This window comes from Anarhichas minor, unplaced genomic scaffold (genome assembly GCF_050575085.1).
Source record: "Anarhichas minor isolate MPS153535 unplaced genomic scaffold, ASM5057508v1 ptg000004l, whole genome shotgun sequence".
Taxonomy (NCBI): domain Eukaryota; kingdom Metazoa; phylum Chordata; class Actinopteri; order Perciformes; family Anarhichadidae; genus Anarhichas; species Anarhichas minor.
In genome coordinates, this window is record NW_027466450.1 from 5407233 (window position 1) to 5433086 (window position 25854).

The following is a 25854-nucleotide window of genomic DNA, read 5'->3' on the forward strand; positions in this document are numbered from 1 at the left end:
AAATATGTATTTTTTGTTCTAAAAATACTTGTAGGTGCAGATTTAAGCTATAGCAAGCATACAGTAGCCATGTGGTAACAACACAGTTGTTTAAGCATATCTATACTAGCTGGTGGAGGTTCAAAGCCACGTATGGGCAGTGGGATATACACTATATAACCTATTGGTAAATTATTTAACTATAGGTTTGATAGTGTATCCAATATTCAGGTTTAAGGTCAGTTGCCTTCACCCTCCACCACCCGCCTCTCTCTCTCTCTCTCTCTCTCTCTCTCTCTCTCTCTCTCCCGCTGCCTGCTGCTGTCTCTCTCTCTCCGTTCCTGTTTCTCAGTGAACGGTGAAACTCCTTTGAGTAAACTAGCCTGCAGCCTGCAGCCACACAACCGCGGGTTCATTCCAACTTATCCGCCAGTTGTGAGTGTGTGTGTGCGTGTGCGTGTGTGAGAGTGTAAGCGACTACTGCTTTGTTAGCACACCCAATTAGTCGACAGTGAGTCACACGGCGGCGGTCGGAACTTGAAATATGACGATAGGCAAAATGGGAGGAAAGTCGTCGCTAGCCTGCTGAAGTTGGAGGCTCTCCTTGTGGAAGAGGAAGAGGTGGCGGCGGACACCACGAGTTCACTCTCACAATAAAAAAGGTAAGCCAGTTAAAGTGGCATGGTTTATTTGGGGGGGGGGGGGGTTGCTTGCTGCAGTGCTCATCGGGCTGCTTCTGTGTTCGCGTGTGGGGTTATATGCGCGCGGAGGATAGTGGCATTCAGTAATATGGGTGATTATGGCGTAGATTAGGAGGTTGCCGGTACATCGCTTAGTCACCGTTTGACTCCACACGTGTGTTCAAATTCCTTGCTTGTGTCTTTTTTTAATTTTTTCTCCAAACAACCTACTTTTGTGAGACTGTTTTCTTTTCTCTCTCACACTCACAATAAACACTGGGAGCTGAGCTGTGGACTACTTCAAGAAAATACAATAAGTTTTAGAAGTTGAACGTTTTGGTGAATTATTAAGATATCTACTTTGCACTTAATATCACAATAGAAACCACCACATTACTTTGCACCAGTGCAATATGAGTCAAGCTGAAATATGAATGATATATATATATATATATATATATATATATATATTGCCATGCATGAGTGGGGGGAAGACACAGCCACCACTTTCCAAGGGACAGCTCATCTTACTGTACACCTACAACGTTAAGCTGCCCCCTGACTGTATCAGCTGTAGCTGCTTTAAAGCACAACAGAGGCACCGACTTATCAAAAGAAACCCTTTATGTTAAATGGGAAGCTCGAGGACATTCACGTGTTCACAGAACACTTAATAAACCAGTCTATTGACCTATAAAATGTCTTATTTTCCTCAGTAGCTATTGGGATAATGGGATGCAGCATGTACAGACAGATTCAAGATGTCTAGCCCATGAGCATCAAAGTGTTTATTATCTCCATTAAAGCGAGACATGAGAAGGGTTCAGATGAAAATAAACCGCTGAAGCTGTCTTGATCTGACTCGACTTCAATGGCCCAAATAATTAATGCCAAAGTGATGCCCCCGTTTCTTCTTGACCTACTGACTGTTGTGTTGTTTACTGAAATCAGGAGGAGGCATTTTAACAAAGAAGTTGCACTGAAGCGAACCTCATTGATTTGATATGTTGGTCATTTTTGTTGTAATAGTAAGCCAATGGACACAAGCTGGATGGCACCTAATCCTCTTCATTGATGTCATCATTGATGAGATAACACAACTGTTGTGTTAATTGGATTTGATATAAAGAAAAGAATATGGTGGCGTTTATGGACTGGGCAATATTTTAAAGTTATTGTCTTTCTCCGGAATGGTATCGTGACAATATGATTGTGTAATAGTGCTGTCACTTCTAAATAATTAATAATCAGCAATTTTGAACACAACCCACTTAAGCGCATCCCAAATTTAGTTGTCCAGTTGACGTTGTTTCGATGCATTGTTGACGTTGGGTCTTGGTAAGGGCATCGCAAGGCAGGTGGCAAACTTTACCTAACCGTTTCTCCTAATATTTTTACACCTATGATCGGAAATCCAAAATGATTTCCACACATTTCCTCTCGGACGGCTTTGTGTGAAGCAAATTGGAGTGTCAGAGAGAGCTGCTGGGCATGCTACAGATCACAGCCTCCTGGAGGACTCGCACCATCACACCGTTTAGTTAAGCTAAGTATTTTAGCATTAGGTGAACTCTGTCCAAACTGTAGCCAATGGATTGAGTACAGATTAAACGTGAATAAAGATTGACCGTCCTCTCCTTTAGGCACATTTTCATAGTTTGAGATAATCTGGTAAACCTTTTTGAGGAGTTTTGTCTGATGTCATGCTATATTTTCACATTTATTTCAATCGCAACATTTTCTCGTTAACTCCCTGACATTGATTTCAGCCGTATTGCTCTGCAATACCAGTGTCTTCACCGGTTCTGTCACCAGTTACAGACTTGCGGGCCCCAATTGCAGCGGTTACAAAAACAGGTTTAGTGCCACCTATTTAACGAACAATAGGAGTTTCATTACGTCTTAACTGCACGCTTCAGACTACTTGACGTACTACATTTCCATTTATTGATCCCTAAACATGTTATTCTCACAAGGCCTATATTGTTTACAGAGCGAGTAGCCGTACATTTTCTAAATTCTTTTATTGTCTTCTCTTTCAGTGTTTCAGACGGCGGTCCGGTTACCTTTTGTACCGAGTCCTGCGAGAGCATAAATTGATAATGTTGTCGGCCTACGGGTTATTGTCCGTCTGCCTCTTGTTCAGTTACGGGATTTCAGATGAAGGTCTTTTTGTTTAAGTGCTGCGGGTGATCTGACAAATGCGGGATGGCCGACCATATGTGAAGCATCATAACTCATTCTTCTGACAGCTCGCAGTCTGTCCTCGCCGAGCTCCTTCTGACGAGTTATTTAAGCGTAATTATTCCTATGGACTCGGTGAGCTGAGGCACAGAAGAGACAATCCAACCTACGTTGTGTTAAACACTGTTCAAAACAGAGACGTATCCCCCTGCTCATAAGTAGGGCGAGGAAGTCCCTGACAAAGCCCATGTCTGCCTTGCGGTGCTGCAGAGCTCTGTATCGGGCTGTCCAAATATTTCTGTAGCAGTATTTATTTATGATACGGCCATTGGGGGAGGTGAGCCATTCTTTCCCTCCAAAAAAACGAGTCGTACAGTGTTGCATGGACGACCAGCCAACTGGCAGACTAGTAGCTACTCTGAAATAACTGCCTTACTAGTTCAAGGCTATAGTTATTTATTTGGGTTTATTGTTGTCTGCGGCTCCTTGTGCGTATTTAAAGCAAGTAAGAGGAAGCACCGTAAAAGGTGTGTCGTGTTCAACTGTGTGTGTGTCTAGCAGCTAATCCGTTTCTATGTTGTCTGAACCAATCGTAGCTCATTACTGTTTCCTTCTTTATAGACTTGACGTGTTGTAAATAGAACATCCTCAGGAAGCCAGGAGGTAATCGCAATTTAAAATGACATTTTTATTAATTGTACAGCCCCACAAACAGGCAATCTTGTTTCTTACAATTTTTAGTAATGTAGAAGAAGATTAGTTGCCATCATCCTACCGTGTCCATTGTTTTGTTTTTTTAACTCGTTTTTGGGGAGGAATGTGTTTGAAGCACTGTTACTGCTGGTGGATGACTGTTAAGGAAGTTGTGCAAGCACATGCACGCCAGAGTGAGAAACTTCTTTTACTATTGTTCTCTTTTAAGCCCTCCCCATTCAGCCACGTTATCTTGTCCGATGCTTTTGATTGTGTAGCAGTGGAGATCAATGTAAAGTATACAAAAACACGAAGAGAACAGCAGCAGTACTGTAACACGGATTCATATCATTCTGTACTGATGATTCAGTCCGGACGTTTCATGTCCATACAAGCACTGTCAGTCTACCATTGTCTGCGGAGGAAATTAATGGTACTTTCCCACATAGCACCTCTGTGACACCACAGTATGACCGTTACAGGCCTCTTAAAAAGGCAAAACAAGACTAGTTGTGTTGCCGTATGTGTGTTGTCCTCTAGGACACAAGAAGCTTCAGTCTGAGGACGTTGGGGAAACAGTGTTGCTGTTCAGTTGCTCAGTACATGTCTTCATATATCCTGTTCACAACTCTCTAATAGCCAGTCTGTCTGTAAATGTGCACCATTTTTGCAGTATTCCCATATTGTTATTGTTATTGCCCGTGTATGGTTTTGGCCAAGCAGCCGGGTGTGTGTTGTATCAGGGAAACTGAATGGCGGCTTCGAGGGCGCTGCTACGGAAACGAAACCCGCACCTGTAGACGGGCAGTGAGAGTTTAAATGTTGGCTGCTGAATGGTTTGTAGTTTCCTACGCCTTGTAGTTAGAAACTCGACGTCATACCACCGTCTGGCCTTGGTGGTGCACCAAAAGCCATGCAGAATCCTTTGTTTTTGGACAAATGTACAAAACAAAGGTACTCTAAAGACACTCTACACTTACAGCTGTGTATAATTACACTAATGGTTTCCTAATTTCTTAACACCACATTTGTATGTATACAACAGTGTGTAGTCTTTCTTCACCAGCACCCTGTGAAATAGTTTTTATTACAGGAGCTTAATGGTTTATTTATTGCCTCCCAGCAAGACTATATCTTTGGCGCAGAGCATCTTTATGAGATGACATATGTACTTCAATATAAAAAACAACAACCTGCTGTTGGTATTTCATGATAGCAGAATAGACACACACACACACACACACACACACACACACACACACAGAGGAAGGGAAATGTGTGGTGAGCTGTGTCGCGGTGTGACTGCTCGGTAAAGAAACGGCAACAAGGGAAAGCTCGCTGAAGATCAGTGTTTCAGTTGTCTGCCTCGTTTGTTTGACCCTGATGTCAGATGGCGGGAAAGCTCAAGGAGAGCGGGGGGCGGGGGGGGTATTTAGGGTGGCATGAGCAGCTGTTGACGGAGAAGCGAGATATTCTGGTCACCATGGCAACACTTGTATTGCCCACATCTTGGTGTCTCTCTGTGTTTACAGCTCGTTTGTGCGATTCCTCCTCCTGCTTGGCTGGAGGCCTCTGCGTCGACTGTTACATCCTCAAGGGCACTTCTTTCTTATTGTTGAATGAATATAGCTCGTACATTTACTCTACCAAACTAAAAGAAAAGAGGCTCATGTTTTATAAAATCATTTCTCCTAGTGAAGCCGTGCTTGTGTAAGCACGTACACGCTGTACATTCCCATAAAGATGTGATGGTTTCACTTCCCGTCAGCGGCGGAGACGATGGTCGCGTCCACAATATGTCAACGCAGCCAGAAGACCGGCAAAGGTTCTCGCCATCAGCGGATCCTTTACTCTTGATTTTAAATGCACGGGAACATAAAAGCACAAAACGTGCACTGACGTAGGTTTGAAGCCCCTTCATTCTACACAATCGTCTTTGTGTGAATTGGAGGGGAATACAGCGACCCTGTATTCCCCACGATACTCTTCGACGATTCGATCTAAGGATTCATCTGCCAATCTTACAGTTGAGTCGTCGCAGTGGCGGAATAATGTGGTTATGAAACAAAGGATCATTCCATTCTGGCTGTACGGGGGTGCCGAGTGTCTTATTTGACGTAGAAGTGCTTTGGTTTTGGAGCCATTAAAGCAGCATCTGGGCAATAGCTGGAGGAAAGGATAAATGACACCCACATTAGGCGACTGGTTCAAAGAAAACGCGCATTGATCGTAGCACTCGCGTAAGAGTGTTCAATCGTATTTTGAATTCATGAACGTGTCTCGTAAATCAGCAGAGGGAGGCACGTGTAAACAGCTGTTTGTGGCTCGTGCTTCCCTGTCGCTTCCCTTCTGTCTGTGCATCGCTACAATGGAGGGGAAATGGAATCGCGGCCAAACGTTCTATTTACAACCTCAGAATGAAAGCTAAAAAAACCCATCTGTCACTCCGTTTTTAGTACTTATGATAGCGCTGTATGTACACACACACACACAATACAGTGGATAAGTAAATGTACATTGTAACTGTCAGGTTTCCTGCGATACAGTGATATGAAGGGTTCTTATTTATTTGTTTTCTGTGCTGCACAGAGCATCAAAGAGCTCTCTGTGTCCCACAATCTCCTCCGCACCACGTTTACTGGCCACCCGCCCCCACACAGCCGTATACACATTCATGCCCCACAGCCACTGGCTCCCTGTGAGCCTACATGCACATATGAAACCAGGTTATTTTGAGCATCCCAAAAGAAAATTTGTATTGTTAATGCTCTGCAATAACTCGGGTCCTGTAAAAGCTGTCTTTACATGCAGCTGGTCAATAATCCGATTTTAGCTATACCCTTTTACAGCCGACGTCATTGTTGTGTTGGTGGTAGCTGGAGGCCAAACAAAGGACAGGCTGCATGCAAACGCAAACCTTGTGGGTTACACATGTTACCCACAAGGTTTGGGCTAGATACAAATATTCAACTATTCGGATATTCATTTATAGCGTATTTGGTTTTCAATAATAGTAATAATGTTAGGATTTTTTTTTAACCGATTAGAATTACAAACATGCGTAAAACACACCAACAAACCCTTTTGCAAAATGCTTCTAATACAAATACAAACAATACTTTAGAATAGTGTTGCAGATACAGGATGAGAGACTGAAAGAAGGTCAGAATATTTCTGTTATCATCTCGTCAAATTTTCAATCATTTATTCATCAATATAATGAATCGGGATGTTTTGTTCCTTCTTGTGTGTACATAATGCGTAGTCCAACAGTCTCTTCTTTGAACAGGGTTTGACTGCTGACATCCTTTGTATCGGCAGAGAATACTAAATGACACCAATAGGCCAGTGGGAGTTGTCATTTGTATTTGACGCTAATGGCACCAGCGTGAGGGCGGCTCTCAGGTCCTGATTGGAAGCCATCACGATGGTTTCTTTCTGTGATCCTTGCTGTCTGTCTTCTCCCCCCCCCCCCTGTGAATCTACCACGGTGTACATCAAAGACGTCTTGTGAGGATTACGGCATCGTGGTGTGTTTACAGTATCGCTGGCTGTAGTCGCGCACTAAATCCCCCCCCAACTAATGTTACCCTGATGACCTCTTTCATCGTTAACTGCTGAAGGAACCATTAGATTAGACCGTGTGTGTGTGTGTGTGTGTGTGTGTGTGTGTGTGTGTGTGTGTGTGTGTGTGTGTGTGTGTGTGTGTGTGTGTGTGTGTGTGTGTGTGTGTGTGTGTGTGTGTGTGTGTGTGTGTGTGTGTGTGTGTGGACAGACTGCAGGTTTTCCTTCCAACCGATCGCCTCAGCAGGTCATCTCACACACTACTTCGCTTCACTTAAAGGCGTGTTAGTCAGTGGGCAGAGCCTCTGTTTGAGTGAAGACCTGCAGACGGTTGTCTCACTCACTCTCTCATAACGTGGGAGAAGTGTTTCCCCTGGAAACCGACGGCTCCCCTCCCCCACCGTTTGCCGACCTACATTGGCTGTCGCTAAGTGACTCATTGAGAGAGAGGCGAAGAATAATGCACAAATGGTTGTTGTGATTACCTGTGTGGAGATCATTATTTATCACCCTGCTACCATCCCCCCCTCTCTGATTCCCCTCCCCCCCCCCCCTCTGTCTCGCTCCCCTCTGTCTCGCCCCCCCCCCCCCCCCCCTCCCCCCTCCCTCCCTCAAGACTGCAGCCCAACCAGAAGCTTCAAAGGCGGGTTTTTTACTCAGCAGAGCAGTTCAAGAGAAAATGGCTGCTGTTTCCAGGTCTTGTTTGCACATCTGTCAGGAGGTGACTGTTCACGAGAAAATGGGGTCTCTGGTATGCCGGTTTTTCAACGTTATTCTTTTCAAAACCCTGCATGTGTAGGAGACGTGTGGTTGTTCTCATCGCACCATCATTTCTGCATTCACGTGTTTATGTACAGAATGCGTTTTCATTTGGTTTGAGCTGCGGGCGAATGATTTTACACGATGAGCTCTATTTAGAGTGCTGTTCCCGGCATGACGTGCTGTGGGATGTTTGTTTGTACCAGGGTAGCTGAAATCTAACAAATACTGTTTAACTTGGCTCATCGCACACCAAATTGCTTTGCTGTCAGTTAATTTCCCTTTAATTAGTCTAATGTAGAATAACAGTGTTGTGTCTTTGAGGTCTATTTTAAGACGGATCAGGTTGAATCTGCAATTGGCTCTTTCATTGAATACTAGCCACGATGAAAACGCCTTGTGGTGAAGCCGATCTCCAAGCTGGTGTACAGGGAAGATAATTGTTCTTCTCACAATCGTCTCGCGATTGTGAGAATCTGTTGTTACACTTGTGTAGACGGATTACTGTATGAAGGCCTGTTTGTCCACAGCTTCAGGCTGTAATGCAATGCAGTCAGGTGCAGGTATGGATGGAGGCCTGGCGGTGGTGTAGTTTACATTGTCAAACAATTGTAGTACACATCCTGAAGTTAACCCTAATGAGCCAGAGGACCACAGCAGGCGTTCCTTATCATTGCACATCCTGTGTATCCTCGTTCTTATCTGCAGCCCTCTGTTTCCATTTGGAAAAGTTGAAGGATGTTTGAAATACTTTCAAACAAATGTTAGAGACCACAAGATGAAAATAATAATATTCTAAATCTACAGGAAACATAAGTTGTGAATTTAAAACAAAAAAAAAGATCCTTATACAGATGATTCAACAATTGTTTTTGTACTTAAGTAAAGACGTCTTTGTTTCTCGGGTCAGGCTGTGGGTCTGTTGCAACACTGTTTTGTCACGCCAAGAACGATTGCTCATTTCCTCGTGTTAGTAATGTGTGATCGACAAGTCGCTGGTCTAATCTACCAGTTGAGGGCACGATGTCTTTCAATGTAACACTTCAGAGGAATAAAAGAAGGGAAATAGTGAGGAGTACAATAGCTTTACTAGTATGCAGTGGCACTTTCACCCAGAACTGGGTAGAAAACAAACTGGGCTGGTAAACGAGATGTAGTGTAAAGAAAGGCTTGGCGGCCCCATTGTTGGGATTTTTTTTTAAGTGAGGTTTTCCAAATGATGTATGAATTGACAAAATATTTGACTCTTACAGCCGCGCTCAATAGCGCCAACAGTAAACTGCCTGTTTTGCGGTTTTACATGAAAGCATCCGTCTTTGCCTCAGATACACACAGTGAGTGAGAACAACTCATTGTTTTGCCAAAGATGGGATTGAATCGACTTGGTGCATGTAACGCATAATCTGTTGGTCTTTCCTCAGATCCATCGATAACCTGAAACGTGCTTCTAAAGGTTCCTGTTCCTTTTTTTTTTTTTTTTTTTTTTGAAGATGCAATATCATATTATTGCTATAACCATAATCAAGGATGTGAGGTTTGAATGTCAATATTGTGTCTTCTGTGTTTATCCCCTACTTCCACATGCTGGGTGAAGAGCATCTTTGCAGCAGCAGCCGTATAAGCGTATGTTTTTTCCCTTTCTTCTTTCAAGAGGGATCATATCTTCGGGCTTTTGACTCGGCTTATTAATTCTGTGGCTAAACCTCGGAGCCATTGCAGAACTTTCCCCCGGAGGGCACATTGTTTGGGAAAAAAAGGAGGCTCGGATGCCCAGGGAGTTGTTTAATGGATGGCGGCCATCATGGGCCCATCTGATAGAGGGATTACTGCTGCCGCCCTGCACCAACGGGACCCGAGCCCCTCCAGAGTGCTCGTTGATTACGTTTCCAATTGTTCGGCGTGTAGCGGCGGCGGCCTCGCTTTGATGTGGCCGGAGCCCTAGTCGTAAGATGAACAGAAACACAAATCAGGGCACAGTGGCTAATGTAGACCAGCTTAGTGTTGTGGGTTCTGGCAGAATACAGCATCCAGTATTTGCCTTTCAGTCCGACTTTTGTTTGTTGGTGTTTATATGAGAATGTATGAAACGTTGAGACGAAAGCAGTACTTGCTCGTTTTCAGGAACCTTTCTGTGAGATTCTGCTTTGTTGACGTTGTTGCAGGATTGAACCGAGAGGTTACCTGGGGAGTCTTTGACCTCCAGTCGCACTATGGAGCTGTTTATTCATGAGCCCGTTGCCATACACAGCCCCGCTAATGTTTTAACACAAATACAATGACTTACAAGTGGCTGCAATGCGCCAACGAACACAGGGAAGAAAAAGACTGCTTGCTGGAAAACAAATGGAAAGAAATGCATGTTTGTTTGACCTCAGGAATACGCACAATGAGTTTTGGTAAATGACATTTGTTTTGTTTACAAGAAAACCCGACAAGGCACTTTCAATAGCTCCTCTTTGTGTGTTTAAAGACGTTGATTTTGTGGCTGAGAGATTGTTATAATTCCAGCTCTTGGCATGTCCGCGGTGGTGCACTGAAGGCAGCCTCTACATCTGAAAGAATATACCAAGGTGAAGGTGAATAATTCGACCCCTCTGGCCGGATGCCCGCTGGTAATTGGGACAACGCCATTCTCTGTCTGTTTTGCTCGATCTCTCTTGTTGCTATGCTACCAGAAGGGGAACTTGAGTGGGCCTGGACAGTTTTCGGAGTGAAAGTTGGACAACCATGCAGCCTTCATACCTGACCCCCCCCCCCCCCCCCCCCCCGGTTATTTCTCTTCGTATTCTCGGTGAAATGTGTGTCCCTTAGCTTCCCACTGGGAGAGCAGGAAACAGTTCTAAAGTTACACACGATGGTTATATGTGTTGTGACTCATTCTCAGCTGGCTGTCGGTTTCTTTTGTTTTGCGTTTTTAATCATAACCTGCTTATAGTGCAATATTGTTCTGTACCGCACATTTGTGAATGTTGACATTGTGTGTGTGTGTGTGTCTGTGTGTGGGGGTGTGTGTGTGTGGGGGTGTATAAACATTGTTGTTCCAGCTCCATCTACCATGTCCTCGTAAAGCATACGCGTGAGCCTTTGGGAAATGATTAACTCGACAGTATTTTTGCTATCAGCCTGAGGAAAAATACACGATGGAATTAAACAAAAAAACCTAATTGCCTTTCTGTTCCTTCGGCTCCCTTCGGCTTTGAGACATTCTCGACTGAATTGTTACCATGAGCTCTGTTAAACACCACTATTTGTTGAAAATAACTCCGAAGTGAAGGTCGTGTTGGCTGCTATGAATACATTGCCTCTTGGCCTCCTCTGTAATTCACTAGACGGGCAGTGGACAGGCATTTAATATCCTTACTTCTTTATCAGGGCTCTCTCCATCTAGATGGTTGGCTGGGTCACTAATGGGAAGCGCCATTCAGTCCTCAATGAAAGCCAAATGGATACAGGCGCTCCCATTAGGCCGGAGAGGAGAGGTTGGGAATGCTTCTGTTCAGCACTCGACGTGGCTTTACAGGTGAAGGGACCGAGACAAGGGAAGGAATCCGGCAAGAAGGAGCATGTGGCGACAGAGGCTGCACATTAGAATATGTCGGCTCACGGCTGCGTCACTAAACAAGGGTCACGACAGATATACGTCTGTTTTTATTGGAGTGTGATGGAGATATCTGTTTTTAGAATGTGATATGCGAGACCACAGAGCTTAATATTTACCTCAACTCCCATTTCTGATTATATTTTCAGGAGTGAGCCCCAACCTTCCAACATACCTCCTCCCCTCCATCGGGCTAAGATGAGTATTACCAGTGACGAAGTGAACTTCTTGGTCTACAGATACCTCCAGGAGTCAGGTTTGTCTCTAAACACTGATACGCATGCTGAAAGATTATCTGACCATTGTCTGAGATATGTAGTTATTATAAACAATCTCGGGCACAACATAGGCTATTATCTATGTTATGCGTGGTGAAACATGGCCGCTTGCATGAAGATATTTCCTCCTCGGCTTGAAGTGGATGGAAATATACAGAATGATAAAAGGAACAAGTCTGTTTGCGGTCGTCCTCCTTCAGCCAGATGGAAATAAACGGAGCATTCAGCTGTAATCCCAGCACCTTGTGGATGCTTTGCTCCTTCGATGTCAACATGCTGTTCACTTCTTCGATAGAATCCGGATCAATGATTCAAATCCTAGCTGCTGTATTTTATTACCGGCAGAATACAAGCTACTCGTAGGTCAACATTGCCATTGGCTGGCCTTATTATACCATGGGGTTCTTATATTCATTCACCGTCTGCTTTGTTTGTATCCAACAAGACTTTCCTTTTGAGTATTTGCGTTTCGTTTGTGCACATTTTGTGCTCGGCACTCTGCCTGTTGATGACTGAATGGTGTTTTGTTTTCAGGTTTCTCCCACTCAGCGTTCACCTTTGGCATCGAGAGCCACATCAGCCAGTCGAACATAAATGGAACACTAGTGCCCCCTGCAGCCCTCATCTCCATCCTGCAGAAAGGGCTCCAGTATGTGGAGGCCGAAATCAGCATCAATGAGGTGAGACCGGGGGAACCTCCCACAGATGTTTTCTATATAACACCCAGTAGGAAACGCTTTTCACGTCTATACTTGATCATTAACGGGGAAACGCAACTCCAGACAAGTCACTAATGCACATTGCCTCATGATGCGTTATTTACCTGCTGTTGTCCCGACAGGACGGCACAGTCTTCGACGGGCGGCCAATCGAGTCGCTGTCGCTCATTGACGCAGTGATGCCGGATGCGGTGCAGACGCGGCAGCAGGCCTTCCGTGACAAGTTAGCCCACCAGCAAGCGGCCTGCGGCATGGCAGCTTCGACCTCTGGAAACCAGTCGAACGCACCAAAGAATGGAGAAGCCACCGTCAACGGGGAGGAGAATGGCACTCACAACATGAGTACGTTGAGTCTTCTAAATACCAATTATCTCAGAGTAGGAACTGACAAAAAAATAGTAGTTCAAATTGTAATCGTAAAGGTTTTAATACAAAAAGGACAGACAAACAAATAGACAGACATCACCGTTGCGTCCGCACTATGATATTATTCTGAATGTAGAACATTTTCAAAATCACAGCAGGCAGGAGTTGCTCCATCTGTGCTGTGTTTTGGCTCTATGCTGTCATAAGGATGCAGCCTAGCGGTTGCATTGTTATTATTACCAAATCAACCGTTTTTCTACTTCAGGCGACGGGTCCAAATTATCGCATAGTTTTACGCGGCGATACGAAAGCAGCTGCGTGGGTTTAGCTTCGTTTGTGAGTGAAACCAGAGAGGTGTCGATCAGGCGGCGCCAGGAGTGGATGTTTGTGTCGGCACATCCCCGAGGAATTTAATCCAAAGGTGTGGATGGTAACAGGAAGAGTCGGGTGTAAGGTTGCACTGCCTGTCTGGCTTTCACATATTCCTCTACCGTGACTTGGTTCTCATTATACTGTAATAATTGTGTGCACTCCCAGTGGGTCAGGGATACATAATGAAACATCACATACACTAGTAGACAAACAGATTATTGTATTCTTCAATATCTTTCTGTTATTTAAAGGTAGCCATTCGCCACCTGAAACATTTATTAGAGGTACATTCATCAGCATTTTATGTATAGTACTCATGGCATGCGGTGTGGACATATGTGTGTTTGCAGTCATGTGTTGATGCAAATATTAACGTGTCTGTGTGTGTGTTTATCTGTCCATCTGGCTGCTCTCAGATAACCACAGTGAGCCCATGGAGATGGAGGTAGATGTGGAGATACCAGCCAGTAAAGCCACAGTGCTCCGTGGCCATGAATCTGAAGTGTTCATCTGTGCCTGGAACCCCGTCAGCGATCTGCTGGCCTCAGGGTGAGTCCCCGTCTGTGCTGAAACAGATCTTTAGCGGGCTGGATGAGTCACACTGTATTGTATGCACGCGTTGGCCCCTTTTGTTTTGTAAGATATATGACCTCATAAGATCCATTGCGTATATTCCAACAATCCTTTTAACTGCGTTGGTCTTCTGTTCAGCTCGGGGGACTCCACCGCCAGGATATGGAACCTGAACGAGAATAACAACTCCAACACCACCCAGCTGGTGCTGCGCCACTGCATCCGAGAAGGCGGCCAGGACGTCCCCAGCAACAAAGACGTCACCTCACTAGACTGGAACGTAGGTTCCTGATCACCCGTCCGCATCTTTCCTCTTCTACTTTTACCTTTAAACAGACTGCGTAGCTTTAAAGACGGTTAAGTAACAATCCTGACATCTTTCCATCCGACAGAGCGACGGGACTCTGCTGGCGACGGGCTCGTACGATGGATTCGCCAGGATATGGACAAAGGATGGTACGTCCTCCCATCATTCCAGCACGGTGTTGTTTCCTCGGTCACTAGGTTTATGACATTGTTATTGTGAATAATGCAACCTCTGTGACAATTTTTTGAAGGATCATTTCTAAAAGAAATGGATATGGCTCTTATCCGTTAGGGAATCTGGCAAGCACCCTGGGACAGCACAAAGGGCCCATATTTGCACTCAAGTGGAACAAGAAGGGGAACTCTATTCTCAGTGCTGGTGTAGATAAGGTATTTCATAATGGCCCTCAAGCATTGATTTGTGTCTCAATAACAAGATCCTCATGTGTGTTTCTTTTCTTTTCTTCACCAGTCCTAGGGCTTGAAATTTACTTTCTTTTTAAACATCAGCCAAAGTGTAAATCTGCAACATATACTTCTTCTGGTATCCATAAACTACAGCGCAAACTGCACCGTTACCAGTGAATCTTCAAGATGCAGAACAGAGAAAGCCTGGAATCATTAGATGTTATTAAATATTTCACACGTTCTATCAGAGCCTCATTGTAACAATCAGGTATTTGGTTACAAGGTATTTGCAGTGATTGCACATTCTTTCGTGCTACAGTGACATGAACTGCAGATAAACTTATTTTATGGAGGGTTCTTTGAAAATAAAGGCGTATCAACGGGCAGATAAAAGAAAAATGATCTGACAAAGGCGCACACACCAAAGACGATGTATGTGACAGCAGCTGACTGCATCAGTCATTTTCTTTTTCCCTGCCTACCTATTTGGTGGGATTTATTTCAAGCCCTGGTAGTCCTTCAGAGTACATGTTAAAGAACCCTTCTTTATTCTTCATAATGTTGCATTCGTAGTTTGAAAATACTCACTTCTATTTTCTAGACGACAATCATTTGGGACGCGCACACGGGAGAAGCCAAGCAGCAGTTCCCCTTCCACTCAGGTAAAGCCAGTTCACTATTTCCACCCAAACAATAAAAGCGAAATCATCGCTGTTAATAAACAGGATGTAAAGTGTTTCCCGCTGAGTTGTGGTCGTATTATTGGCTTGTAAACCTCTGAACCCTTAATGAATGCACTTCATGTGCGTTCCAACATCCCACAGCCCCGGCGCTGGATGTCGACTGGCAGAACAACACCACCTTTGCCTCCTGCAGCACAGACATGTGCATCCACGTATGTCGCCTCGGCAGCGACCGGCCCCTCAAGACCTTCCAGGGCCACACGGTGAACAGCTGTTCTATGTTGCTCTTCTGACCTCGCACCGTGCTCCTTCCCTCCCTCGACAGTCACGCTAACGACTTTCGTGTTTTTTTTTTTTTTTTTGCAGAATGAAGTTAACGCCATTAAGTGGGATCCGTCAGGTATGCTGCTGGCCTCCTGCTCCGATGACATGACCTTAAAGGTAAGACTAGCCCCTCAGCCTGTGGGGCCTTAAAGACGACAACAAACCCGCAGTGGTAATTTGTATTCAGTCAAACTCTGCTGTTGCTGCGTCTCCCTTGAACACAGATTTGGAGTATGAAGCAGGAGTCCTGTGTCCACGACCTCCAGGCTCACAGTAAAGAGATCTACACTATCAAGTGGAGCCCCACAGGCCCCGGCACGAGCAACCCCAACTCCAACATCATGCTCGCCAGGTGGGGAATGTCTCGCACATGACTCACATTTAGTACCGTATAGGGCAAACCACCCACGCTGCTCAATTTTGAAGGGAAAGTCCAAGGTAGTGTGCTTAGAGCAAACTGTGTATAATGTGGGTGTAAGACAAAATCCTAGTGCTGGTTATTGTCAGTGGCCTGACACCCTGACCCAGATGTGCATGCATGTGTAAATGTTCTAGTTCAGATACCACAGGAATTCACAGCCCAGTATACCTGCCTGTAGTTCACTTTAGCAATGATACTGCCGTCATTGCTACTGCTTGAAAGGAACTTCATAATCTTAAGTAAATGCCACCGTTGGAACAGTACTTCCAAGTTCGCTCTCACTTGTTGCCCAGAGGAGATTAATCCGGCCTATTTATACCTCGGTGAAGAAGACGTGTTAATTGAAATCAGCCTCCCCTTTTTTTTTTTTTATCATCATTTGTTTTCAACAGCGTCTCAGTGTTAGGATCACAGATGCTCACGGTTTGTCCGTTTTTTTTTGTGAAGTTCACACATTTGTTGAAACGCAAAGTGTGACCTTTTTTTGTAGTTTTTCCTCCTTAAAGGAGTCCGGCGCTAACAAAAACAAATGACGATCGGTAGCTTCTTAAGAAGTGTTATTGGTTCCTTTTCTTTCTGCTTATTAGCTGTTGGTGTTCATTCACTGCATCACAAATCTGGAAATAAAGAATGCTTTTTGAAGGCATCTTGCAGGCACAAAGTTGTTTTGGTCATATTCATGACTAGCACATGTTAGAAATCCTCGTTTCTACTCTCATATCTGACCAGAGCACTCTGTCTCCTTCACTCCCACAGCGCCTCTTTCGACTCGACGGTTCGACTGTGGGACGTCGAGCGAGGGGTTTGTATTCACACGCTGACTAAGCACCAGGAGCCCGTCTACAGCGTGGCCTTCAGCCCCGACGGCATGCACCTGGCTAGTGGCTCCTTTGATAAGTGCGTCCACATCTGGAACACCATGGTAAGCGTCTGATTTACACGGCCTCAAACGGCAGATAAGATTCATTGCGATTGCTGTCAAGAGTTGTTCATTAATTCCCCTGCACTCTTGTGTCAGACCGGAGCCCTGGTGCACAGCTTCAGGGGCACTGGTGGTATTTTCGAGGTGTGCTGGAACAGCACCGGGGACAAAGTTGGTGCCAGCGCGTCGGACGGCTCGGTAAGCCATGGCCATTTTGACGATGGAGTGATTTGTTGCTCCTTTACGTCTTTACTATTTGGTACTTGTAAATAATATTGGCTGAAATAATTCATTACTAGTACTTGGAAGGCAGGCTGCTCGAAACGTATTAGTAATGCTACCCAATTCTTCACCTTCCAGGTATGTGTTCTTGACCTCCGAAAATAGCCGACTTGAGACTTTGATGATGAGTCCTGGAATGTGCAGCAAATTGCCTTTTTTCTGACATCAGCGAACACGCTCTCATTGCTCAAGAAGAGCTGTACGGTGGAGCGAAAAACAAAACCCCTCACAGGAGTACATCCAGATGACTGCAGCAGCCTCTGAGGACTTCCGTGCACCTGACAGTTTGTTGACGAGTGTTTTACGATACGCCTATTGGAAACATAATGGAAGCCGGTTAAGAGATCCCCGAGACTGGACTGAATCCAACTCCCTGGGTGCATCCGCGTTTTAAAGGTTTCTAATGAGAAAGTGCTGCGATCCCTCCGGGCCACTGGTCCAGCTGTGTCCATCGGGTTGTAAGGGTGGAAAACACAAAAGATGAGTTTTATATAAAGAGAAAAGTGTTAATGAGACACGTGTTTGGCTGTAAGAGGGAACAAATTATGGAAGAAAGGTTGTGGTTTTAGAATTGCTCTGAGCAAAATGTTGCCTCATGTCCAAAATGAACTGACGTGGGACGTGATAACGGTAACAATACTGAAGCACCGGTATTTAACTTCTTCCCAGTGGAGAATAGATTGTTTCAAGAGTACTTCTTGCGTTGTTGTTTTTTTTCCCACAGACGGACTTTTGAAAAATCCAAATTGAATGTGCCGCTGCGAGGTAGTTCTTAGCTCACGTCTAACATCAGGTCAACAGAAAGGAAAACCTGCCAAGAAAAACGGTCCTAAGCTCCTAAAACGACCTGTTCCAGTCACTCGAGATTAGAAAATGTCACTTTGTGGACAAGATGTGAGAAGTGTGGTTTACAAAGAGAATTTTCTCCCTTTTTGGATGTAAATTTCAGAATGTAAAGATATGTAAATTAGATTAATACACAGACTTATATACTGTGTATATATGTTTATATACAGTACACTTTATTGCCATTCTGTAGGGGCTCATTAATGGCTAGAGCTGTCACATCTTTGCTGATAATACGTGACGAGACCTCTTTTTAAATGAAGCGCATGCGTCATCAGCTTCTTTTAACCGTCTTTTTCAACTGGGCCAATCGTATCCAATGCATCGGGTTGTCTTGTTTTTCAAGGAGTCACAAATTGCTTTTGTCCACCATTGATCCCTGATGCCATGGAAGAAATGTGTGCCTCATTACCGGCATTCAGGGAGCTATCTGGTCAACAATAAGGGAGGTGACCGTCATCGCAGTCTCCTGCTTGGTTGTCTGCTTTATCTTTGTATTGTTTGTGGAGCAGGACATCACGGGATCACGCAGACCTGAGCAGGAAAACAACTACAGCTTCAGATAGCGTCACCACAGTTTCTCTTTGGCACTTTCCTCTGAACAATCAGAAGGTGGAGGTCAAGCACAAGTCCTACTTTTGCTAAAAAAAAGAATTAAAAAAAGAAGAGCTATGATTGTTAATGCTGTTTAAAATGCACGGGTTGTGAGTCGAGCTGCATAGGTGTGCACTAAGTGTGGGATCTCATGGAAAAGACAGAATCTTCAAATTAACTTGCCACCATTTTGATTTGCCTTTTTTTTGTTCCCTTTCGTTCAGCGTCTGCTGCAGCAATGTGAAGTACACTGTTTGTAATGGTGGGAACAGCAAATGTTCAAATCTCGCTAAAAGTTGAAGGGCCAATGTTTTATTTTTGTCTTTTTTTTTCTAATGTCACAATTGGATGTTATCAGGTGGTTCATCGTTCTCTGACTTTTTAATTTGCTGAGAGCCATTATTGTCTGTGTCAGACTGAGGGTTGGGCTGTGGGGTCGGTGCTGAGGAGCTCCGGTGTGGAATAAGTGCTGTGACGGCTACTGTCTCTCTTGCACCTGGTCCAGGGTGCAGTCACCCCGTTTCCATGACAAAAACGTTGAAGTCATTCAGTGTCTCAAATAAATCACTCTATTTTCATATCAGAAACCACGGAGCCTGTGTCTTGAATTCTGTGTTTTTCTGAGCACAGCAGTATTTTATTTGTCTGCAAACGAGTTAAAAACATTAAGAAAGTGTCACCAACAAAACCTTAACAAATACTTTTGGAATTGAATGCAGTATAAAATAGGTGTGTGCAAAAATACAAGGTGAACAACTAGGAATACAGTAACTTTGTTAAAAAAAGAAGTCTAATTAGCTTATTACGTTCTGTGTGCTTTGAGAGCTTAATGACAGGAGTGCACATCACAAAACCAGCGCACGTCTAATTGCCAGGAGATATTTTCCCTCAAGCACATTTTTAAAGGTCAGCCTGTGAGTTAATAATGTAAAAATGTGATGTTTGTTCTGTCGACTGACTGCTACAAGAGACGGTGAAGTAGCTTTGGGACTGCTCAGCTGCTGTACAGTTAATGAGAATGTTGCACTGCTGCAGACGGATTAAACAAAGTTTAGGAAGGAATAAAAGGCTTAGAATAAAGACTTAGACTTACTTTGTTGTACCAACTAATGACATCTCATGACCAGTTCATATCTGGGGGGGAATCTCAATGGGATAATAGCAGCTAAGAGGAAACGATGTAAAACAAAAGTGGACGAGCACAAGAGAAATGTCACACAGGGAAGTAGAGGGAGGCGGGTTGTTGATCACCCCCCGGCTAGTGCCTCACAGAGTTCTCCAAGGATTCTTCATCAGCGTCTACATCCTCATAGTCTCGTAGATCGCTGGAAATGTGGATTTCAACTGTACTAGACTCTGAACCTAGCAAGACAAGATAGGGGTAGATTACTGCACAGCTCAAACTGCTCTATTGAGATATTCATCTTGCATTTATACATCCCTCCTTCACAAATGTGAGTGTGCATTGATTCACAAATGTATTTTGGGAATTATTTGCAAATGCAGTCTTTAATTAATGTGAATTCTTTTTTTAATGCATTGCAATTGAGAATTGTGCCATATGTTTTTTTTGTTTTTTGTTTTTTTTTTACTGGCATTTGGAGGTTATATAAATGAATGAAAAACAAAATAAATCCTTTAAAAAAAATCCATTTTATTTCTAAAGACACTGAATGGTGACAGAAAACACTGAATAGCCTTAGTACATGTGATCCACATTATGCACAAACAAAATTGTATAAAATGCTTTTACAAAATCATCCCAAAATACATTAATAGTATATGAACAGGGGTTTTTGTCACATCAGATATTTTCACATGTCACAGTAGAAAAAGTGTGGTTGTTACTAATATCTAATATCTTGCCTGGTCTTTTAAAGCAGCTTCATGGACCCCAGCGACCGTTGGTTTAACTATTTACACCTGTGCTTGTTCTGCTGTGACATCACTCGGTGTTACTAGAATGAGTTCATAAATATTAACATTTGTATTAAATGCACATCAGTGTTCAATCTTCACTCAGTTGCCCGAACATGAGATACACCGAGCTCAACCTAAAGCCTTGTAATACAACAGTCCTGCAATAAATCCTACCTTGAAGGTTATGTTAGGTGTTCCCCATAATTATATCAATGAGGGTAAACTCAATATTCAAAACACCTCTTCAGTATCATACAAAACAATTCAACAGCACAACAAACACTGAACATTTTAACCTTCATGAGGGTTTATTACTGGGCTGCGTTAGTCTTCGCTAAAGGTGTCTCCAATACTCCGGCATCTGATTGCATTTCATCTAAAAGTTCAACAGCTTTGCCACTTGCTCTCTGCATATCCTCTTATTCTTATCCAGGATGACACTTAAAGCTCTATGTGATCACATGGCACAATTGCAGCGCCTTTAACAGAAGGTCAGAATTTGCCACCATTATGAAGTTGCACAGTAAAAAAAAAAAAAAAGCATGCCCTGTCAGCTACAGTACAGGTTCAAAAAGTAATTTTAATATTTAAAAAAAATCATCACAGAGCTTTAACTGTATCCTGAATCAATGTCTCCAGAGCTTTGTGCCACTGATGTGAATTTAATCTCCACTAGAATAAAAACAAAAAAAAACTTGCCTTCAGACAGTTGGGGCAGATTCCTCAGTGGATGATATCATGCTATAATGATGTCATCCTAAATAAAATACATACTACATTTAAAGAAGAGGCATTCCAGCCACCAGGAGACACCATGCAGGATGCTAATGCTTTATAGCTTCACCATCCCTGGTACACAGGTGAGCTGTTACTGCCACTGAAATCCCTGTTACCTTCTGAGAGGACGCTGATGGCGTCGGAGTGGTGCTGTCCGTTGCTCGTGTTCTTCTTGCCCTCCTGGACATGACTCTGGTAGAGCAGAGTGGTTCCCACCAGGGGATTATTGGCTGCTGCCTTAGGCACCGAAGTAGAAATTGAGTCCCAGGCCAGCTCCCTCCTCTGCTGCAATCTGAAGTCAACATCGAAGCCTGTCCAGCCGTGAAAGGCCAGGGTGTTGAGGAGCGCTTGCATGGGGTTCAGGATACCCTGAAAGAGTGAACAATCAAGGTGTTAAGACTTTGCGAAAACTAGTGTTCTTCATTCTGTGCGTTAATGTTTTTAAACCCACCATGATAAACCATGTGATGAGGGCTGCATTTCTGATATTCCTGAAAGCGTGATCGTCGATGTCTGTCTGCATCTCCAGGTAGAAGAGGAGGCTCTCGTTGATGATGTTGGGAATCCAGCTAAAACATCAACAGGCCTCATTAGCATCAGCAAGTCTAGCAACACAACAGGGTTATTCTCATCAAATGAATATGCATATCCAGCTCCAGATATTCTGTGGACTAGCACACAATGCGTGTCATGAATCCGCTGAGAGTGACACTAGATTATCTCTGTAACGCTGTAGTGATCGAGTCACTATGACTTTATGTGATTAGTTCACACTTCAAAGCTCGTCAATGAAGGAATGTTAATTCACTTCATAAATGAATTGGTATTCAACCAAATAATGATAATATACAACTTATAATAACATTCACATGGTCCGTCTAAGAAGTAGGGAAACATTTTTGGGAACTATGCCGATTCACAAACAAAGTGTAAAAACAACATGTTGTGGTTTTACAGGGTGTTATGTGCCGCATAATATTTCTTGGCCCGGCGCAGCAACTTCCCGGAGACTTTTTGTCGTTGTGAGGTTTCCAGGCAACCAGCAAACCAAGACTCGAGGAATTTACTGTAAGCGGCCAAGAAAGTCTGGCACATAACCACCGTGAAACAACGGCATGATTCATTTTACTCTTAGGTTTTCGTATGGATTAAACAAAACAAGATATAACAGGTTAATTGAGCTTTAGTGGTGCTGGTTGGTCTATGTGCTAAGCTTAGCTAACTACTGCTGCTGACTGACACCACTCTCATGTCTGTACAGTAAACATGAAGTTACAATCTTCAAATTCTCAGCCAGATGAATAAATATAGTCCTATTCCTCTATGTTCATCCCTTTGATGAAGAATGGTAACATACCAAATACAGAACACCAGCATTATTTTAAAGAAGCGTATTTTGATCTCATTGGCCAGCCGTCTCTCATTTTCTGTGTAGATTCCTTGTCGTCCTTTTAGCAAAGATGTCACTAGAGTGGAAGGACAAGAGAGGTGGATGTTTAAGCCCATGTGCATGTGAACGAAAAGCATTTTGACACAGAGAGATTTTGAAGGGCAAGGAACTGACCTGCAGATATGGTCCGATTGAAGAAGACGGGATTGGCTACAAGGACGAGCAGCATTGGTGCGTATGTGGTGAGATAGTGCGGGATGGCGTGCTGGAGACCTTGCTCACAGCTGCACAAACAAAAAAGCAACAAAATGATGAAATTAGCATTGGGAATCACAGCTCTACAGTGCTAAACAGAGATGCTATTCTCAGGCTCTTGCAGGAGAAAAGGCAAGTGACACAAACGCTGAAACGGCGCATTTAAATGAACAACAAAGCGTCTTACTCAGAGATAGATGGGTAGTAGAGCATGGCCACTCCTTCAACACACAGCAGCACAGCCAGACCCCATGTAATCATGTGGTAGAGGATAATGGTGCTGATGGGGAAAGAAACCAGTCATGAGACTGAGCTCACAACACCATGCTGCAGCTCTTTATCTCGAGGTTTGATCTTTTTTTTTTCTGTGCAGGAGCGCCCTGCAAAGGGATTAAGCCCATTGAAACACAAAAAGTGTGTAAAACATCGGCAGTGGCATACGGCGGCCTCAGACCACTTAGTGCACCTTCACTAAATGTTTTCTCTACAACAAAATTCAAACCAGTTTCAGGGAGTTTTCAAAAGGAGTCCTGCAAGAAGAAGCATTGCATATATTGCACAAAGTGAACATAAGTGAGAGGAAAGTGTTTTACACATAAAATGACACATTCTCAGATCAGTTTAAGGCTCCCGGTCTACGGGAGGAGATGTTGAGGTGATAATCAACGGTAGATGGAAGGTGAGGGCTCAGATCACCTGATTCCTGCAGATGTTTTCACAACCAGGAAGACGTCAACAGCGTAACAAAAGGTCCACCAAAAAGACGCGCTGAAAAACAACTGGATCCACATCTGTAACACATAAATGAGATACGATACGCTTACTCTGCAGGTCATAAGATAATTCTAATAAGAAGAATGAGTAATTGGGCCTCGCTTGCACTGTGATCTGTAACACGACAGTCGGCCGTGCCCATGCTCGCTGAGCATGCATGGCATTTTGCAGGATCAATGTATGATTAACAGTATAATGTGTTTGATTTCCCGCTACAGTCCCCTTCGCGTCATCTGTCGAGCATAAAGCCATATTGGTGCATTTACCGGAATAAAGCCTTAACCGAACTGTGAAGCTTTGTCAAAGAGCGTCATACATACTGCACTGCCAACGCAGAAGACCTCAGGCCAGGCATCGGTGCTGTTGGCCACCGAGACGCGGTCGATGATGTTCGGCAGGCCCAGCCAGACAGAGGACCTGACGATGATACCTGGAGGAGGAAAACGAACACGTGATCTCTAATTGTTAACTGCAACTCATTAATCGAATCCTACTCCACCAGCAAGAGGAGCAAATACAAACACGAAGGAGAGCAAACAAAAATAAACAGTCTGGTTTCAATTAACATTCAGGCATCATTTCATTCTGTATTATTAAGTGTGGTAATTAATTAGATTCAGTCATGGGAGTCCTTTTAATAGCAGCCTTATGTCATGGAAATATGAACCACCTCCAGGTGTGTTTTATAGGGGTGTTTCCATTTCCTACATGAGACTCTTCACCGTGGGGTGGGAAAACGGGAGCTCTCCCAGAAACTTAATGCGATGCAGACTACATGCTGTTGTGTATTTGTATTTGTTTTTAAGTTGTGTCAGGGGTGTGCTTCAAAGCTGTTAGTTTGCAGTGGAGGGTGAGTCTCGCTGGGCGCTAACTACGCAGTAATACATGACTTCATCTGCCTCCTCTTTTCCACCCGAGCGCAGAGGCAAAGTGACGGATGAGCAGCTCGAGTGTCACACCGGTCCTGATGGAGTTCAACAATGTGAAACTAATCTGCAGCCTTTTGTGTGTTATTAAGTGTGTAGCTGTTGCTTGCTTTGTTTTAAGAACAATGCTGCATTCAGATCAACAGGGGAAAAAAGGGGGTTTGCAGAGGTTAGGAGTCATCCATGACTCACATGAGAGGCTCATGATTCATTCTTTTGGTTCAGCTTCAGAACTAATAATCTTAATATATTGTATACAGATTTTTTCAGGGTCTGTGTTAAGATTTGTTTGTTTGTTTAGAGTTTATACTTTAAGTTTTCCATTTGAAAAAAGAGTGGGGCATTCTAACAACCTGTACAATTGACCCAATGTGTTGCAAAAACTCATGAAGGATTGATTTAATACCAAAATCACCTTTCTTTCTTTTTATAAATTACGTTTCCCATCGCTGTACAAACGTTTAGCTTGATGTGTTCTCTCTGTTTGCATTTAAACCAGGTCAGACAGGCAAATGCAGTGCGTGCACCCAAAGGGTTAAAAACAACATATTTGCGTGCGTAATTACATCCAGCAGACAAAACTCCACGTTGTGAAACTTTCTCTCAGCTTCGATACAAAGTAGGCCTGTTCCAGCAGTTCGTTCTTTACCTGTGCATCCCAGTACGTCACATATACTGATGATGAACAATATCCGCGAGGAGGACGCGGGCCTTGGCAGCGGGTACTGTCCGAGTCTTCTGTATCCTTTGCGCTTTGGCAGGATTTGTAGAACGGCGAAGACGAGACTGAGACTCGCGCTGCCCAGACCCAAAGCCCCGAACAAGACGGGCTGGAAGGTGACCACGAACTCTGTCGCCGCGTCTCTGTTCGGGCAGCAGAAGGTCTCCAGCCGGGGGGATGCCATGACGCGCTGGGGGAGAAAGTTACAGAGACACGAGAGGGGAGCGGGCTACGGACGGTGTCAGGAGAAAGAAGAAAAGGACAAGAAAAGGAGAGGAAATGCTTGAGTGTACATGAGCCGACTGAGAAATCACGGGGTTGAATCATCATGTGCTTCCATTTAATCCCTGCAGTTGTAGCTTAACTGTGCCACACTACAAGAAACCGACAATGGGCTGTTGTGTGATCTAGGTGTATGAGTTCAGCAAGCTACTGTGTATTTGTATTAGTTTATCCAATTACAGTATTTTGCTGCACTTGACCTGTTCTGCATCCCTGATGAATATACACTTTAATATATATATATTTTTATTTCATATA

General features: G+C 43.9%; 2 protein-coding genes across 3 annotated transcripts; one reads left to right on the plus strand and one right to left on the minus strand.

Moving 5' to 3' along the window:
• Positions 1-311: 311 nt before the first annotated feature.
• Positions 312-19138, plus strand: tbl1x (transducin beta like 1 X-linked). 2 transcript variants are annotated; one of them, XM_076107106.1, is made up of 16 exons: positions 312-641; positions 7717-7851; positions 11607-11713; positions 12270-12415; positions 12577-12796; positions 13609-13741; positions 13904-14045; positions 14158-14221; positions 14364-14461; positions 15081-15141; positions 15304-15425; positions 15529-15603; positions 15711-15838; positions 16664-16829; positions 16926-17027; positions 17190-19138. In XM_076107106.1, the coding sequence occupies exons 3-16, from the start codon at positions 11656-11658 to the stop codon at positions 17214-17216; spliced, it is 1542 nt and encodes a 513-aa protein (XP_075963221.1). In that variant the 5' UTR covers positions 312-641; positions 7717-7851; positions 11607-11655; the 3' UTR covers positions 17217-19138. The 2 variants fall into 2 exon arrangements, with proteins under 2 accessions (XP_075963221.1, XP_075963220.1); XM_076107105.1 differs by lacking the exon at positions 7717-7851 and having other exon boundaries at positions 313-641.
• gpr143 (G protein-coupled receptor 143) lies at positions 18464-25596 on the minus strand. The gene is made up of 9 exons (XM_076107107.1): positions 25243-25596; positions 23988-24097; positions 23590-23684; positions 23081-23173; positions 22813-22922; positions 22606-22714; positions 21700-21817; positions 21365-21617; positions 18464-19913 (listed from the first exon to the last, which is right to left on the minus strand). Exons 1-9 carry the CDS (start codon positions 25496-25498, stop codon positions 19810-19812), a joined length of 1248 nt encoding a protein of 415 aa, XP_075963222.1. The 5' UTR covers positions 25499-25596; the 3' UTR covers positions 18464-19809.
• Between the last annotated feature and the right edge of the window lie 258 nt (positions 25597-25854).